Source organism: Saccopteryx leptura, chromosome 6, assembly GCF_036850995.1.
Source record: "Saccopteryx leptura isolate mSacLep1 chromosome 6, mSacLep1_pri_phased_curated, whole genome shotgun sequence".
Taxonomy (NCBI): Eukaryota; Metazoa; Chordata; class Mammalia; order Chiroptera; family Emballonuridae; genus Saccopteryx; species Saccopteryx leptura.
This window is the reverse complement of record NC_089508.1, coordinates 48,829,128-48,849,062: the sequence shown is the minus strand read 5'-3', so window position 1 is coordinate 48,849,062 and position 19,935 is coordinate 48,829,128. Positions and strand designations below refer to the sequence as shown.

Here is a 19,935-nt window from a genome sequence, read left to right as displayed (position 1 = left end):
ATCAAACTTGTCTTTGACTAACAACTTTCAATGCAATTTAATCTAATAATATTTGAGACATCTTACTGCCAAGACAATATATAAAGATTTCTTTTGGAAGAAGGGAAACAAGGAAGAAAATATGGAAAAAGCGTTTAAGTTCTATATTTATGAACTGCACAAGAAAAGTGTTCAAAAATTATCTTGAGGATTTTAATACATACCAGGCTCCAGTTTGATAATTTTTACTGCGGCCAACTCTCCTGTATGTATATTTCTGGCCTAAAATGAAAATAAAAATACAATGTTTTAAAAGTTTGTTAACTATACAAAAGTTACTGGTATTATGTTAATTGGCTGCTTATCAATCATGCTTTTAAATAAAGCTAAAAAAGTGTCAATGAGTATATTCATTTTTTTCTATTAAAGAAAAATATACAAAAGATACACATGCAAAATATTTCCTTTAGCCACACCACTTAAAAACAGCTACTATTTAAGCTGTTTCTCCAAGTCTTTTTTTTATAATTGGTATTTTTCTTTTTATTTTCTTTTTTTTTAACTTGGTATTTTTCTTAATTAAAAAAAATACTTATGAGGAACTAGACTTTGGGCAGTGAGCATGCAATAGATTACACAGCTGTTAAATTATAATGTACACCTGAAATTTACTTTTCTTTCCCTCAATTCTACCACCTTCCTCACCCAATATATGGTTAATACATATGGTTATTAACCAATGTGAGACAGCATAGGAACCTGAGCCAGGGACCCCAAGGGTACCAGTCAAGAAAAACCCCCTCAGAGCAAGCATTACCCCATGGACTCTTGCTGGGATCCCAAAGCTGTCTGATGACCAGAAGAAAACATAAATAGGCCCACCACAAGAATGCAACCACTCCTCCACTCCCTAAGAAAAATGTCTTTACCTCCTTTCTAACCTCTTGCTTCTCATACCAACATGGAAAATTCCACAAGCCTGCTTTTTTTTCCCCCCAAAAAGCCTGCCTTTTCACAAAGTCTGCTTTGCCCCCACATTATATATACAAACAGGCAAGCAGAGTCAACCCCTGAGCCAGGTCTGAGGACCTACCTTTCCTCTGTGCTGCCTCCTTTGTGCTTGAACATAAGCTTAATAAAATCTGTCTGGAAATTTCTCTGGGGCTTCCTCTCGATTTCTATCTTGGGGAACCCAAGAACCCCAAAGCCAAGTAACAAATGTTACTTCAATAAGTTTAACTTTAAAAAAATGAGGCCCTGGCCAGTTGGCTCAGTGGTAGCGTATCGGCCCAGCATGCAGATATCTTGGGTTCAATTTGTGGTCAGGGCACATAGAAGAAGTGACCATCTGCACCCCCCCCTCACTCTCTCTTTCACCTCCCACAGCCATGGCTTGAATTGTTCGAGCAAGCTGGCCCCAGGCACTGAGAATGGCTCCATGGCCTCACCTCAGGTGCTAAAACAGCTTGGTTGCTGAGCAATGGAACAGTGGCCCCACATGGGCAGAGCATCGCCCCCGTAGGGGGCTTGCCAGGTGGATACAGGTCAGGACACATGCGGGAGTCTGTCTGTCTGCCTCTCTAATGCTCATTTATTAAAATATAAAAAATTTTAAACAAAAAAGAAAATGAGATACAGAGGGTGAGAAAAATAGAATGGGGAAGAGAACTACAGAGGTAAATTACAAACAGGAAGAAAAAAAAGATTGTTCTACAGCTGAAGTCTCAAATATTTTGTGATGCCAAGTTTACATTTTCCTCATCTGTCATAGTAAATAGGGTAAGAAAGGATCTCAGGAACAGAGAACAGACATTTTAATTTCCCCTATTCATAGCTAACCTTCTCCCAATCACTAACACATAGAAAAATTGGCTGGTCAACCAAAATCTCATACCATTCTTACCCTTTCCTCTTTTTTTTTCTTTTTTTTAAATCTTTCTGAAGCTGGAAACGGGGAGAGACAGTCAGACAGACCCCCGCATGCGCCCAACCAGGATCCACCCAGCACGCCCACCAGGGGGCGACGCTCTGCCCATCAGGGGGCGATGCTCTGCCCCCCCCCCCCGGGGCGGCGCTCTGTTGCGACCAGAGCCACTCTAGCGCCTGGGGCAGAGGCCGAGGAGCCATCCCCAGCGCCCAGGCCATCTTTGCTACAATGGAGCCTCGGCTACGGGAGGGGAAGAGAGAGACAGAGAGGAAGGAGAGGGGGAGGGGTGAAGAAGCAGATGGGTGCTTCTCCTGTGTGCCCTGGCTGGGAATCGAACCCGGGTCCCCTGCACGCCAGGCCGACGCTCTACCACTGAGCCAACTGGCCAGGGCCCCCTCTCTTCTTTCTTGCTCTTGACAAAAGAGCTGTCTATTAGCTTCATGTCTTGTCCCAGTCCCTACAATATTTCAGCATTTCAATCTTTCTTGGGTTATAAAAAGTTATGTGCATATAGTTTTAGGTTGTCCACTGCTCAACACTTCACGTTAGTGAGATTCTGGTACAGAATTTACAGAAATTACAGAATAAGTAATAATAATTGAACTTCTGGGATTTTGTTCACTGGGTAGTAAGATGTGAATTCTCTAACAATGATGACAATTATATTTGTAAAGCTTTTTATAGTTTGAAGGAACTTTTTTTTTTGTATTTTTTCTGAAGATGGAAACCAGGAGGCAGTCAGAAGCATGCGCCCAACCGGGATCCACGAGGCATGCCCACCAGGGGGTGATGCTCTGCTCATCTGGGGTGTTGCTCTGTTATGACCAGAACCATTCTAGCACCTGAGGCAGAGAGCATAGAGCCACCCACAGTGCCCGGGCCAACTCTGCTCCAATGGAGCCCTGGCTGCGGGAGGGGAAGAGAGAGACAGAGAGGAAGGAGAGGGGGAGGGGTGGAGAAGCAGATGAACGCTTCTCCTGTGTGCCCTGGCCGGGAATCGAACCCAGGACTCCTGCAAGCCAGGCTGACGCTCTACCACTGAGCCAACCGGCCAGGGCCTGGATGAAGTTTCATATTCATTACTTATGTTTTTTTTAAAAGCATAAGACTTAGTAAAGTTAAGTGACTTGCCCATGGTCATCTTGCTGTCAGAAGCAAGAGTCACAATTAGAACCCAAGAACTGTATTCTGATGTCAAGGTTTCACTGATCCTTTCAATATATTAAAATTCTCTTTTCCTTTTTCAAATCCAATAGGCTCGTGTGGATGTTAGCTATTTGAGAACTTATTCAAGTTACCATATGACTCAATCTGTAAATTCTGTTATTCCATCACCTAAACATCTTTTGAATCCATGTCCTCTACTCCATTGCTAGTTTTAATAAAGTTTTTAAAAGAAATTAATGCAGTAAGTACTAAAGTATTAATTGAATAATATTTAACAGATCTCAGGGGTGGCTTCTGCTGAATAAATACCAAATACTGTCATGAATTAATGATATTTTACATTAAACTATTTTTCTGTGATGATTTTCAATGTAACTGAATTTGAACTCCTACACATTTAAATTCTTAAATAATTTCAAAGTTGAATAAATCCACTTCTATCACTACATGTCAGTGTTTTCTCTTTTTCATCCCCCTAAAATTAATTAATTAATTAATGTGAGAGGAGGGGAGATAGAGAGATTATGCACCCTGACTGGGATCCACCTAGCAACCCCTTCTAGGGCTGATGCTTGAGTATCAAGCTATTATTGGCACCTGAGGCTGATGCGCTGGGACCAACTGAGCTATCCTCAGTGCCCAGGGCCAAGTTCGAACCAATCAAGCCACTGACTGCAGGAGGGAAACAGAAAGAGAAGGGAGAGAGGGATGGGGGGAGGGGCAGATGATAGCTTCTCTTATGTGCCCTGACTAGGAATCGAACCTGAGAGATCCACATGCCGGGATGATGCTCTATTCACTGAGCCACTGACCAGTGATAATTTTAAAAGTGATAATTTTAAAAATTTCATTGGAATCCTAAAATATATAAAAACCATCTATGGACATTGAGTGGAGGTTTACATATTGGGGAAAAAAGATTTAAATATGAGACGGATGGCACAAGAAAGTAACATATATGTACAGTCACAAACAGTGACAGTTGAACAATTCAATCTAAAATTCAAGTAAGAAATGCAATGCTTAACTCATGTAACAGTGATAGCTACTGACATCACTAACAAGAAGATATCTTCAGCTTATTTATTACTTCAGTTTTCCAAGCAAAACAAGCATTAGAGCAATACACTCTACCAGTCACTGGAAACCAAAAGGAAATATGAGTCTATATTTTCCAATTACAGATTATCAAACAAGTGCCAACAACACAAAAAGGTCTAATAAGCTTCTTGGAGAGTTTGGAACAATTAATTCCAGTTTCAGTCAGATTAATCAGAAGCAAATGACTTGGTCTCTAGTTGAAAACGCTGTCCTCATTCTGGTGGTATATTTACCTTCCCCTGCCTTCCTCTCTGCCCCCTTAGCCCAGTTAATTTAGACTGTCCTTCAAAATACAATTTAGGTTATCACCTCCTCCAGGGAGCCTTGCCTAATATCCCAAGGCTAGATTTTCTTTGAAGGTCTGTGAGGTAGATGCTCTATTAATCTGTTATTACACTTTACTTTAAAAAAAATTAACATTCTCTACAACTCAGAAGTGTTATGAAACTGATAATATACTGTTTTAAATACTAGTTTTCATTTATGTTGGTTCATTTTTAATTTATTACTAATAAAGCATTTTGGAGAAAAATTTATTTGCAAAAAATTACAGAACGTTGTTTTTAAAAATTAAAATAATATAAGTAAAATATGACAGTTCTCCTCCCTCCTAATCTCATCCCTTTACAGTAACTCCTATGAATAATTTAGAGTATATCCTTCCAGACTTAATTAGATTGATTATTTTTTATTTTACTTTTTTTTAGAAAAAAAAAAAAGCACCAATTCTTCACTGCAGCATTGTAGTTGTTCATTGATTGCTTTCTCATATTTGCCTTGACTGGGGAGCTACAACAGAGCAAGTGACCCCTTACTCAAGCCAGTGACCCTGGACTCAAGACAGAGACCTTGGGCTTCAAGCTAGTGACCATGGGGGGTCATGTCTATGATCCCATGCTCAGGCTAGTGACCCCACGCTCAAGCTGGTGAGCCCATGCTCAAGCCGGATTGGATGAATCCATGCTCAAGCCGGCGACCTTGGGGTTTTGAACCTGGGTCCTCAGCATCCCAGGCCAATGTTCTATCCACTGCATCACCACCTGGTCAGGCTAGATTGATTTTCTTTTTTTATTTTTCTGAAGTGAGAAGCAGGGGGGAGGCAGGCAGACAGACTCCTGCATGCGCCCAACCAGGGTCCACCCGGAATGACTACTAGGGGGCGATGCTCTGCCCATCTGGGCTTTGCTCCAATGTGACAGGAGCCATTCCAGCGCCTGAGGCGCAGGACATGGAGCCATTTCAGCGCCCAGGCCAACTTTGCTCCAATGGAGCCTTGACTGCGGGAGGGGAAGAGAGAGACATAGAGAAAGGAGAGGGAGAAGGGTGGAGAAGCAGATGGGCACTTCTCCTGTGTGCCCTGGCCGGGAATCGAACCCGGGACTTTCACACACCGGGCCAACACTCGACCACTGAGCCAACCGGCTAGGGCCTAGAATGATTCTTAAAAACACATATACTGACAAGTTGACAGCTTCTTACAAAGCTAAATAGATCTACAATATGATCCAGTAATTTTCCACTTCTAGGCATTTATCCAATTAAGTTAAAACCTATGTCTACACAAAAACCTGCACAAGAATGTTTATATCAGCCTTTATTCATAATTGCCAAAACTGGAGCAATCAAGATGTCCTTCAATAAATAAATGAACAAACTGTACATCCATACAGTAAAATATTATTCAGTGATAAAAAGAAATGAGCCAGTTTGAAAAGGCTACATACTATGATTCCAACTATATGACATTCTGGAAAAGGCAAAACTACAAAGAGTAAAAAAATTACAGTGGTTGCCAGGGGTTTGGGTGGAGAGTGATGACTAGGTGAAGCACAAGGAATTTTTAGGGTGGTGAAACTATTCTGTATGAAACCATAAGGTGAATACATGTCAGTATGTATATGTCAAAACTCATAAACTGTACAACACAAAGAGTGAACCTTATGTAAATTATGGACTATAATAATAATATATTAATGTTGGTTCAATAATGATAATAAATGTATCACTAACGAAAGATGTTAATAAAAGAGAAAACTGTGGGTGAGTGGGTATATGGATGAACATAACTCTATGTATGATTTGTTCAATTATTCTGTAAATCTAATACTGTACTAAAAATTAAATCTAATTATTTTTAAAAGAACACATATAAAATTATTTTAAGTATATACTTTAAGACAATTTTATCAGTCAATTTCTAAGATTAGAATCAACACAAATATATGCTGTTTAATAGAACCAAAATGACACAAGGACCAAAGACACCTTGATTTTTTTAGAGATTTTGAGGGGTTCAAAAAGAAACAGACCATTGTAAGATTTGAACAATATCACAGAACCACATAAAATAAAGATGGAATTTTAAAATTCAGCTACACTATGCAGAGGTTTTCAAACTGTATGTTGTTAAGTAAAAAGTAAAGAAAATACTGTAAACTTTAACTCCCACTGATAGAATAAAATGTCAGTCTCCATTTAAGACATATTTCTGTTCTCTCCAAATGAAGAGATTGTAAATTAGATTGTAAATTAGATTGTAAATCTAATACTGTACTAAAAATTAAATCTAATGGGCAAATGTTCTTACTCTGTGATTTTCCAGCTGGATTTTTAAACAGAAAGCAGTACCAGGCTCTTTTATAATGAAAGGCAAAGAGGCTTTCAGGAAAAAAAAAAAAAAGATCTTCTAAACAGAGACTTTACAGATGCAATGTACTAAAGAGATCTTTCAGATATTTAACTATATAATTTCACACTAAAATCCAAAGTCATATGTAATACTGGTTTTTGACGAGATCAGGCACGTTCGGGGTGGTATGGCCGCAGACAATACACTGGTTTTTGAAACCCAACATTTCCCTGTAACAAGTTAAACATGATATTCTCAAGTATTTTTAACTTTAACACAAAAGAATGTGAAGAGATCCTGCATTATGTTTACAGAAGGAAGTAACAAAGTACCACAGTACTTTTACGGAAAGGCTCTAAATATATTTCTGAACTCCTATTCATTTTGGTAGGTTACTGGTATACACTAATATTAAGCTTTAAGAGTACATCAAACACCCAGAAAACTAATAAAGTATTTTACTATAGTAAATCCCTTATTTAACTCTTATTAATCAGGAATTAAAATTGAGTGGAAAAAGATAAACTAATGGGATCAATCATAAAATTCCTAAATCAGCCTTTCCAGTTAATTCAGTTTCGTCTCTCATTGCCAATGCATTCTCTTTATTTTTTCCAATACAATTCTCTCATTTTTTTCTTTAATACAAAAGGATTTAAAACCAGAAAGACACTATATCGTGACACTGTTACACCAAGTTTTTAACACAAGACTTGCTCTACAATACTAAGGTACAGGGGCATAGATACAAATTGATTCTGAAGCACAGCAATAAGAAATAAAACAATAAAAGCAAATTTATTTTAATGAGAACTAAAACTTCAGAGGGATGCAACATCATGGTTCCATTCACGGATTTGATAAAAAAACACCTTAGTCTGAACTGCTATTAGCAGGTGGCAGGAGCCACTTTCAAATGAATCTTCAAATTGTAAAATACTGCTTCATCACCTGTTAGGAATAAGTTGCAAATGAAATAAATTAATATTTCCAAGTGAATTTACTACAGGGCTAGTATTTTAACTCAAACTCTCCTGTATTGGATTTTCAAATTCACAGTAAAATGTTACCCTTAGATTTCTACTTGCACCATGAAAAAAACTGATGTTGATTAGGTCTAACTAAGCCATTTCTATTTCAACAATATTATCCAGTTGCCATTTTATTAGCCATGAACTTTTTTCATGCTGTGAAATTTTTAATATGAGGAATAACTAAAGAAAAAGTTTTGTCTATACATCTTAGATATGTTTTCAACAAAGAATAAGATTTGACTTAATGTACAGTATATCTCAGTAGCCATGAAGAAGGTAATTTTTAATAATTAGGGTACAAAAATAAAACTGGCAAGTAATGACAGTCATCTAAAAGCTATGGCAATCCAGAGGGTCACGATGAAAAAAAATGAGGTCAACTCTTGTATTCTACTTTACTGTTCTTAACACTAAGTCCCTCGTCCTACACCGTTAACTTCCTCCCAGCATATTTTTAGGGTCACAAAACTTTTCCATGAAACCAACTGGGGGCATCAGTTTTAAATATGTCCCCACCTAAAACCTGTATAATTTTGTTAGGTAGTGTCATCTCAGTAAGTTCAATAAAAAGAAAAAAAATGAACTTCAATACTAACGTGGTAACAACACCTGCAAGGCTTGAAGGAATGCAAAGTAGCTACTAGTTGATCCACAAAGTAAACAATTATGTCATAGGTGGAAAAACCTCTATACATGACTTCTTTATGGAACATTGTTTTGACTGGTTCCTTCATTCAACAAATATTAGTGAATACTTTCTATATGCCAGGCATTACTGTTGATACTGGGCATGTAATAAAATAAAACAATTCTTGTCTTCAGAGAGCTTTTATCAGTTGGAGAGACAGAAAGTGAATAGAAAATACAATATAGTGTGAGAAATGCTCCCAAGGTGATACAAAACAATCTAGCAGGATTCTGAACCCAAAGTTGATTGGAGAAAACTTCCAGGGAGAAGTAAATCTAAGCTGAGAGACTTAATGAGACCTTTCTGGGAGGACTGGAGGGTAAGGGTTTATGGCAGAATTCCATGCAAAGGTATAAAGAAAGGAGAAAACATAACCATTTCAAAAAGTAAAACTGTCTTGTATTAGGGAACACAGCAGTATAAAGAGGGTTATGATGAGAGATAAGATTCCTTTGAAGCTCAGGACAGACTATCACCCACCATCCTCTTGTAGCTATCATCTACTGACTTCTTGGTCATTGCTCTTTGTTCATGTAAGGCTTTATGGTCCCTGGCTCACAGTCTTCCTCTCCACCCCTCTCATGTCACCATTCTTAGAGACTTCAACATCCAGATTTCGTCTCTGACTTTTCATTCCTTCGCCTTATCTGAATCTTAATTTCAAACATTGTACTTCCTGATCATAACCTCCTATCCTTGCCATGGCCAGGTGGATCAGTGGATAGAGCATCATCCTGGCATGCTGAGGTTGCAGGTTTGATCCCTAGTCAGGGCACCTACAAGAAGCAACCAGTGAGTGCACAACTAAATGGAGCAACTATAGTAAGTGAAACGAGTTGATGCTTTTTCTTTTTCTCTCCTTCTCTCTCTCTCTCTTCTCCACCCCTTCTTTTCAGCTCCCTCTCCCCCTTCTTCTCTCAAATCAATGGAAGAAATTAAAAAATAAAAACAAAATAAATTATCCTTTCAGCTCACTTTTTCTAGTCATCCCAGTCCAGCAATTCTTGAAGCTCATCAACCCAATGCATTCCTCTATGACTACTGATTATCTCTCAATTCTTGACAGCATCCTTTAACTTATAAAGGTTTCATGGTCCTGCCCTGGCCGGTTGGCTCAGTGGTAAAGCATCGGCCTGGCGTGCAGAAGTCCCGGGTTCAATTCTCAGCCAGGGCACAAAGGAGAAGCACCCATCTGCTTCTCCACCCCTCCCCCTCTCCTTCCTCTCTGTCTCTCTCTTCCCCTCCCACAGCCGAGGCTCCGCTGGAGCAAAGATGGCCCGGGCGCTGGGGATGGCTCCTCGGCCTCTGCCCCAGGCGCTAGAGTGGCTCTGGTTGCAACAGAGCGACGCCCCGGAGGGGCAGAGCATCGCCCCCTGGGGGGCAGAGTGTCGCCCCCTGGTGGGCATGCCGGGTGGATCCCGGTTGGGCGCATGCGGGAGTCTGTCTGACTGTCTCTCCCTGTTTCCGGCTTCAGAAAAATACAGAAGGAAAAAAAAAAAAAAAAGGTTTCGTGGTCCATTACCCTATTCATAATCATGCTCTTGCAAAAATCCTTAACTTCCTCCTTACCCTTCTTTCCCTCTATCATATTAGCCTGGCAAAATCCTAATCAATTAAACTCAATTACCCACTAACTCCATACTGGTACTGAATAGCTAAATGTTAATGGAAAAAAAGATTACAACATCATGCTAACAGGTCTTAATTTCCAATCATGACATAAATCTCAAACTACAGCCTCTCCACCAGGTTTGATTTTTCCATTCAACTTTTCCTAAGAACTATTTTACTCCCGTCTTCAAACCTTCAATAATGCCTCAGTCTCTTTGTTACTCCCTCTTCTTTTATCTATCCTGACTGATGATGGAATTTCACATTTCTTAATCTAACATTCTCTTTTAACAACCATTTCCAGGACAAATCTCTTTTCACTGAACTCCAGATTCATAAATCTATGAAAACCTGACAGGTATCTCAACGCTAACATGCCTAATATATAGAACACTCGGTGATACCTGATCCACAAACCCATTCATCCCCATACCTTCCAATCTAAATAAAGTTTATGGCATCCACCCAGTTGCTTAAATCTAAAACCCAAAGTCATTCTTCATTTCTTTCCTTCACATTCTTCATATCTGACATATGATCAGCAAATCTGCTTAAAAATATAAACCAGTCTGACCAGGCAGTGGCGCAATAGATAGAGTGTTGGACTGGGACGTGCAGGACCCACGTTTGAAACCCCGAGGTCACTGGCTTGAGCGTTGCATTACAGAATGACGCCATGGTCGCTGGCTTGATCCTAAGGTTGCTGGCTTGAGCAACGGGTCACTTGCTCTGCTGTAGCCCCCCCCCCATCAAAGCACATATGAGAAAGCAATCAATAAACAACTAAAGGTGCCGCAACGAAGAATTGATGCTTCTCATCTCTCTCCCTTCCCGTCTGTCTATCCCTATCTGTCCCTCTCTGTCTCACAAAAAAATAAAATAAACCAAATACATTCACTTTCCTCTACCTCCTCTGTTATGCTCTAGTTACAAGCCTGTCTCCACTAGAAACTGGTGAACTATGTAATGTGAAATGCAAAGAAATAGCAAGTTTAGGATAACCCCAAATTTCTGGATTGCACAACTGAGTAGACAGTGTGGTCCTAACATAGGAAGATAGACACATTTAATGGAGGCAGCAGTGAAGGGGCATAGACAATGGGCTCAGATTTGGATATATTTAAAGTTTAGATTCATACAGAAAACTAACTGGTGATATACCATCAGCCACTTAATAGACTTCCTAAAGCTCAGAGCTAACCTGGATTGGACCAAGATTTGGGCATCATTAACATTACTGAATCCAGGAAGGTAGATGAAACTACAGAAGGAGGGTAGGTAGTTATAAGAAGAGTTAAGAACAAAATCCTAAAAACTTACCCAAATTTAAGGGATAGTGAAAATAGACAAAACTAAAACTGGAACTACTCAAGAGATACTGTTCTATTAAAATTCCAGTTTGGAGGAACTTTTGGAAATCATCTAATTCAATCTCCTTTCTAAAAAGCAATTCTCTTCTACTTATCTATGGAGGTCATTTGATGAACCTGATATACTCACTTTTTGGATAACTTTAGTTGTATAGTGTTTTTTTGTTTTGTTTTGTTTTGTTTTGATAAGCAAAATCTACTTCCCTATTATTTCTCCTCATTAATCCCAGTTTTAGTTTGTAAGATATTGCTTTAGTCTATTCTTCCCACTATGACAAATAGTCCCTATGGCAGCCTGGGGGGCCTAGGTTCTAATTTTAACCATGATCAGATCAAAATAAAAAATATAAAAGCCCCTTACAACCTATGCTAATTTCTTCAACATGCTACACACAGATTCCAGACACTTCCCACCATTCTGGGTACTATTTACTTTGACTATGTGCTCAAGGTTTGATGTCCAACAAAAATAACAGTGTTAAAATATTTGATTAATGACATCACCAGTGACTTAATCATTTTTTATAGTTCTATAAAGTTATAATTTAAAAATACTGAAAATGTTATATTTAAAACAGAATGCAATACTTTATCTTCTGACAAGAGCAAAGTGAAGTGCTTCATTTTACTTCTATTGTAAATCCTTTTGGGAAAAAGGGAGGCTATAAACACTACACATAGTATACATCATAAGTTGTCATGTAAATTTCAAGAAAACCACTTCCAATAAGATTGTCAAATTTAGGTGAAAAAAGTATATAATAAAGGGGGAGTCACTTATAATATAGCCTCCACATGAAAAATTTAAAAACAAGGTTAGTCATTCATTATTTTAACATTTATTCATTGAATACCTCTTATGCATCAGATACTTTAGGTATGAGAGTGGAATTGGTGGGGTAACAGCAAAGATGTACCTGCCCTGTTTCAACGAGACCAATTTTCAATGGGACAGATTTTAAATCAATAAAGGAAAGTTCAAAAAATAAACTGACTGCTTCTAAACATGGTATGTCCTTATTATTTAAATAAGTTAAATGACCATTTGTCAAGGACAGGGCAGGAAATAAATGCATATGTGAGAGGTGCTCTGTGGAGCAAGCTATTTCCAAGCTGTCTTCACATGCAGACTAAGAGGTCTGTAGAGGTGCTCCTTCTACCACGGCAGGAGGATGGATGCACTACAGGGTTTCCCCTACTACCAGGCAGACATATTTGGAGTCTGAGGTCTGTCCATTAGGGTGACTTCAAATATGGCCACATGACTTATATCTCAGGACACACTAAAGCCTTAGTCTGTTCAGACACTTGTCTCTGAAAAAAGTTTTTCTAACACATTCCTAATACAGATTGATTTTTATAGAAAAACGAAATCCTTCCAGAAGATTACTTAGGTTGAATGAATTATCTAGAGGTCTTAATAGTGAAGGAAAGGAACGAAAAGGTTTAAGACTAAAAAGGTAGGGAAGATGTGGATTCTCAATCACTGTTGGTGAGTGCAACTTTGGGGGGGTTATAACTGGTTAAAATTCACTAAAACAAACAAAAAAATTAATTCTAGAAATTTACTTAAATAATTAAGAATATGTGAAAATTTGGCCCTGGTCGGTTGGCTCAGTGGTAGAGCGTCGGCCTGGCGTGCAAGAGTCCCAGGTTTGATTCCCAGCCAGGGCACACAGGAGAAGCGCCCATCTGCTTCTCCACCCCTCCCCCTCTCCTTCTTCTCTGTCTCTTTCTTCCCCTCCTGCAGCCAAGACAACATTGGAGCAAAGTTGGCCCGGGCGCTGAGGATGGCTCCATGGCCTCTGCCTCAGGCGCTAGAATGGCTCTGGTCGCAACAGAGCAACGCCCCAGATGGGCAGAGCATCACCCCCTGGTGGGCATGCTGGGTGGATCCCGGTTGGGCACATGCGGGAGTGCCTCCCCATTTCCAACTTCAGAAAAATACAAAAAGAAAAAAAAAATGTGTGAAAATTTGTTCAAGGATACTAACCACAGCATTAGTTATAATAAAGAAATAATGGAAACAATCTGCATGTTCAACAATAATGGATTAAAAATTATATAAGAATATAATACACAAGTATTAAATGTATGTATTTACTGACATGGAAAGTGGTTTATGATGTACTGTTACACAAAAAAGTACATTACCAAATAAATATACTGCAGAATAAAAACTGTATATATGATTGTATATATATTTACATATAATATATAATTTATGTACATGTCCTTAATATGAATTTTTAAAAGTCTAGAAAGATAAATACAACAATGCTTATACTATGGCAAAGGAGACAGAGGTCATTCTTCATTTATTCTCATATCAATTCTTTTATGATATGAAATGAACACATATTACTTAGAAGGTTACTACGCTGAGGCAAGAAAGACAGAGGTAAAATAGGAAGGCAAGTCCTATCCATGGATCTATGCTACTGCAGAAATTATAATAGAAAATACTCCTTGGGGGAAAAAAACTGGTAAAAGACCCAAGCATCTCCCCTGTCTATTCCAATTAGGATAGGAGCTAAAAAACTTAGAATGCAAAAGTTGTTAATAGTTCATTGAAAGTTATGTCTGCTAAACTATATTAAATCATTCTTATATTGGCATCTCCCAATATTGGCAAGAAGGCCCAGGGCACCTAAAAAAGGAGGTGCGTGTGCATGAGAAGTAACATATTGACTCAACTTTTTCTTCTTTCCATATCTTTAGTGATCTTCTAACATAGCATACAATTTATTATATTTATTGCTTATTGTCCCCCCAACCCTGGTCCATTCCAACTCCCCATTCATCAATGTGCCTCATCCTAACCATACACATAGGACAGTAACCTGGGCTAGAAATCAATGGAGGCTTTACATCAGAGAGAAGGAGAGGGAGGGAAAGAGAGAGTGAGGGAGAAAGAAAGGGAAGAAAGAAGGCTTTAAATTTATCCCCTACCTTGGTTCCTAAACAAGCCATCCTTAGTTTTTTCCTTTAATCTCCTTTCTAAATTCTCAATTCCTCCCACATTTTTTATCTGATTTCCTTCTCTAAACTTAGCAGCACTCCTGGTCACTTAGATGATGAAACAAGCTTAAATAATAAATGAAAGCCATAATTATTAGCTTCAATGGAAGGAAAAAGACATGAAATGGTTAAACTTCTTTTTCTCATCTTTTTCTCTTCATAGCTAAGCTGCTTCAAGGAGTGATCTACATTCCCTCTGCTTTCTTATTTACCATTCACACCTCAACTCTTTTGCTCTTAATGAACCTTTCAACTACTTATATGGCCACTCTGTTGCTCACTCTTTCAAAACACTTATTGAAAATATACTATGCGCTAGGCACTATGCTAGGCTAGCTGATCAGTGGTAAACACAAGGTTCCGGTTCCCATGCACTCTGAGTAGAGCAGAAAGACTGACACCAACAAAGAGAGACAAATGATGAGTATCATGATAAGAAATCATACAACAGCCTGACCAGGTGGTGGTGCAGTGGATAGAGCATCAGACTGGGACGCGAAGGACACAGGTTTGAGACCCCGAGGTCGCCAGCTTGAGCATGGGCTCATCTGGTTTGAGCAAGGCTCACCAGCTTGAGCCCAAGGTCGCTGGCTCGAGCAAGGGGTTACTCAGTCTGCTGCAGCCCCCCCACCCCGTCAAGGCACATATGAGAAATCAGTTAATGAACAACTAAGGTGCCACAGCATAAAATTGATGCTTCTCATCTCTCTCCTTTCCTGTCTGTCTGTCCCTGTCTGTCCCTGTCTGTCCCTCTCTCTGACTCTCTCTCTCTGTCTTTGTCACAAAAAAAGAAATCATACAACAGATAGATACGACCTGTGTAAGGAACAGAAAAGGCCTCCCTGAAAATGCAACTTTTAAAAGGAAACCCAAAGAATAGAAGATAAACAGATGAATGAGAAGAAAAGGAAGAGTGTTCTAGGAAAAGGAAGTAACTGCAAAAACCTGAAGGGCAGAGAGTACAGTGCACATAAGGGGCTGGAAGAAGTTCAGAATGGCTGGCTTTTGATACAGGCAGTCTTAAAAGGCATATTATTCTAAGACTTTATTCTATAAACAAGAAGAATAAAGGGGGAATGACACAAAACCTCAGATTTATACTTTTTGGAAATCGATACACTTTCCTTACTGCAGTCAGAGTGGAAGGCAGCAATAATGGATGCAGATAATAGAGATGGGATCTTGAAACTCTTGGTATCTGTGAAAGAAACTTCCCTATACCTGTTTCTTCTCAGACACCTTCAATATACCAACCATATAGTTTTCTTCTGCCACTATAACACTAAGCCTTTCTTCAACTCTCCTACAAATTCTACTGGGTGACCTCACCTATACTGCACAGGTATCATCCCATAATGTAATTTCAAAACCTGTATCCCTAGTACAGGTCTCTGAAGGCCAGAGCTGCATTTCCTACCATTTATTAGACATATCCACCTATACAAAACCAATCACAAGATCCAGACTCCACAGATTTGATACTTCCTAATTCTGTTGATGACACCAATTATAATCATCCAAGCCAGAAATTCCAAATGCCATTTATAACCCATTTTTCCACTATCAATCACCAGGAAATTTTGATCATCTAAACATGACTCAAATCCATCCCTTCCTTTCATTTCTAGTACCAGTGCCTAAATTTATACATGCATAAATTTTCATCTCGATTATTCAGTAATTGGTCCCTGTATTCCAGCAACTTTGTCTGATCCGTCCTCTACATCATGAAAGATTCCCTTCTAAAGTGTTTCTTCAGTTTACAGGAAGATATTCAAATTCTTTAACATGACAGACATGTCCATTATCTGGTCCTTCTCTACCTCCAAACAGCCTGTGTTCTCCATCTATGAAATCTCTGCCGGGTTTGGCCACACTGAACTTGGAACACAGATGCAGCTCTCTCAAAATGCATCATGGTTTCTCAAGCCGCCAGGTGTTTACACACTATTCCCACAGCCTGGAGTATCTTTCCCATCTTGTCCACCTGGAAAGCACCCTGCATTGTTTTAACATTCAGTTAATGGCCCTCCCTATGTTAATCTTATCTGGTTCACATCATAGTTCTCTCTCCTCTCCTTTCTTCTTCTATCCCCCCCAAAAAGACAGAATTAGGATTTCTTCTACTTCTCTTCTACAATGGCACTTTCCAAATTATGATTATTTACATATGTTTTCCTGACTAAATTAGATGTTCTTGTTGACAGTGTACTTTCTCGTGTCTGCATTCCCATGCCCCAACATACAGTTGGCATTCAATAAATATTTCTTAAATAAATGCTTACAGAAGTGTTGTGATGTATCAAGCTTTGTCTTTATAGAATGGAAACCTGGAATATGCTTCCAAGTGCCTAAAGCCTTTCCAGAATTGTGAGTTTGGGTTTGGGGGAGAGAGGGATCTGTAAAAGAGGGATTCACCACAGCAGACCCAGTTTATGGAGCATCCAGAGGAATTCACATGGCAAGACTACACAACAAAAATTTCTACACAAATTGCAACATAATTTATAACTACAAAAAAGAGTTAATGGGAAACAACAAATATAAAACTTAGAATGACTTAACTAAATGAGGGTTTGTTCTATGGATCTTTTAAAAATGGTATTTTTTGAATAACAAGAATATTTAATGAGCAGGGGAAATGCTGTTTATTCCAATCAACTACTAAAGAGAGACACCATGATCTCAATTTATAAAAGCCATTTTTAGAAACATACTGGTTTAAAAACATTTGGGAAAAAAGCCTAAAGTAAATTATATTAAATCAATAATAGTGTTTATTTCTGAGTAATTTTCTACAACTAATGTCATTCAACAATATTTATTAAGCACCTATTATTTATTACTACCTGCTATTGTAATAATAAGCAAGACATCTGTTCCTGTCCTTCTGGAGCTAAGCATATACTGCTCACAAAAATTAGGGGATCAGAAGACGTGCAGATACTCCAGTACTTTCAGCCTTCTGTATAGTGCATTTTCACCAATGAAATAAAAGTTGGTTTTGCATCTTATTTGCACAATTGAACAACTTTCTTTTACTTGTTTGCTTTTCTGATGTTCTAGTTTAATAAAAAAAAATCAAATGCTTCCTTTTTTTATTGCTTCATAGTCATTTTGAAATATCCCCCTAATTTTTGTGAGCAGTATATTATACTTTTATAATCAACCAGAAAAAGCAAAACAAGTTAGGAAAAAAAGGAGATAGGACTGTTCTTTCTATATTTATATCCCATGTATGGTAAAAATGATTCCTACAAATTAAATACTTCTCTGGAATCAAGGCGAGGAACAATTTTGTTAGAAATATTTGTATAAAGACCACCCAAATGTCTTGTACTGTGATTATAAACTATATCGCAATACTATAATTATCTAGATCACTATATGGGTAGAAGGTAACAGAGACACTAAATCTCTAGAATTCCTCTTCCCATTTGCAGATTTAAAAATTAGCAGTAATTACAAATAAAATTTGCTCAGTTGAAATTTAACCCTTTACCCATATTTAACCACATTTCTTTTCTCTTTTCTTTCCCCTCCACTGTTTCTTGCTCTAACCTTCAATGATTTACCCCATCTAACTAAATAAAGCTTTATATTCCTCTTCTTTCAATCAAGAAATAGCCAGTGTAATAAGACAGAGCTCTTGCCTGACCTATGATGGAGCAGTGGATAAAATATCGACCTGGAATGCTGGGGTCGCCGTTCAATACCCTAGTCTTGCCCAGTTGGGGTTGGGGCGCCTATGAGAAGAAACTGTGAGTTGAAGCTCCCTGTTCCTCTCTTTCTCTCTCTCCCCTCTCTCTAAAATAAATAAATAAAGTCTTAAAAAAAGATTGAGCTCTCCCACCTTGGGGATTCTCAGGAAAGACAGGTGCTTCAGAGGGGATCTGTGGTTTTGGAGAACATAAAAATAATTCACTAAAAACCTCAAAACTGTAGTCTTTTTAAAGCTCCTGTTCTATAAGGTATTTCAAGGTGTAAAAAAAAGTAGGAATAATATCTGATTAGAACAATGACTAACTAACCTTCATTATTCTTCACTATAATTATGTTACTAGTTTATGTCACTGATTGGAAATACTTCTAAAACTTCCTAGGGTTTTCAGCTCATCAGAAACACAGTGATAAATAGCAAAATTACTCTAACTTCCCTGAGCTTAAAAAATTTCAGTACTACAGCTGAACGGTACATATTTTTAGGCATATTAAAGGATAAATATAAACTGACTAGGACTTAGAGTGCTAAAAATCGATATGCTATAAAACAGTTTTCCAGAAATACTTTTTCTGAGAGAACTCAAATAATTAAAATTTGTAATAAAAGTACATATGCAGGACATCACGATAAGCATTACAGAAATACAGAATATTAAATGTTAACTTAATGTTGTTATGTCAAAAGCATATACCTACAGAACTACGTGATAAGAATTACTGATATTTATTCATTCATTCATCAAATTTTAAGAAAGCACTTACTGTTTCTACTCATAAGTCTAGGTGCCGTTTGACATAGAGCTGTGAAGAAGACAGATAAAACTACTGCTTTCATGGAGTATGTTAGTGGATTGAGCTAGATAGTAAATAAAAAATAAGTAAAACATTATGCTAAATGGTGATAAGTGCAAGCGGAAAAAATAGGAAAAAAAGATGGAGCGTGTGCAAAAGCAAGTGGGGGAGGGAGCAAGCCACATGGCTGTGTGAGGAAAGGCATTCTGAGCAAGGGGAACAGCAAAAACAAAGGCCCAAAGGTGAGAATATGATTATTATGTTTAAGGAAGAGCAAGCAGGCCAGTGCGGCTAGAACAGAATGAAGGGAAAAGGAGAGTAGTAGATGGGGTTGGAAAGAAGGAGTGGGGGTGCTTGAGCCTCCTGGAGGAGTATTTCAGTAAGGCTTTCATGTACAAGCTGGAAAGAAACAGGTTGAAATGAGGGTGGGAGGTGATTCCAGGTAATTAGAACAAAGGGAAACAAAAGACAAGGAACCAGAGTTGAAGAAGTTTAGGAATCAGAAGCTGGCCTAGTGTAGGAGTGTATACATCTAAGGGTGCAGGGCATAAATGTGGGGTAGGGGTGGAGGTGAAGGTGGTATGCGGTAAATATTCAGTCTTTGATCCTCTGTTTAAACTATGGAAGGGAGGCATAGGGTACCAGGGTGAAAGGCAAGTATCAGCTGCCCCTTTAATATAACCCTTTGCTTTCCCTAGCAAGAATAAAATCCTTCTCCAGAGAGCTGCTTTAGTTTTTATATTTATATAAAGAAAGAAGGTAGAGATCTTGGGAATTTTGTGGGGAAAACACTTAAATACATAGTGAATCATAAGACAAAGATGACTAAAAAATAAGAATGAGAAAGCAAACAGGAATTTCAATTTTTTAAAAGAGCATTCCACAAAATGACT

The 19,935-nt window shown here is 38.4% G+C and overlaps 1 protein-coding gene across 2 annotated transcripts in view; it reads right to left on the bottom strand.

Annotated features, from left to right (window-relative positions):
- The window catches only part of MAP4K5 (mitogen-activated protein kinase kinase kinase kinase 5), a 117,599-nt gene that overhangs the window by 95,692 nt on the left and 1,972 nt on the right, over window positions 1-19,935 (bottom strand). For both annotated transcript variants that reach the window (XM_066344341.1, XM_066344340.1), the window contains exon 3: window positions 204-261. In XM_066344341.1, coding sequence (XP_066200438.1) covers window positions 204-261 — 58 coding nt within the window. The remainder of the gene's footprint in view (window positions 1-203; window positions 262-19,935) is intronic.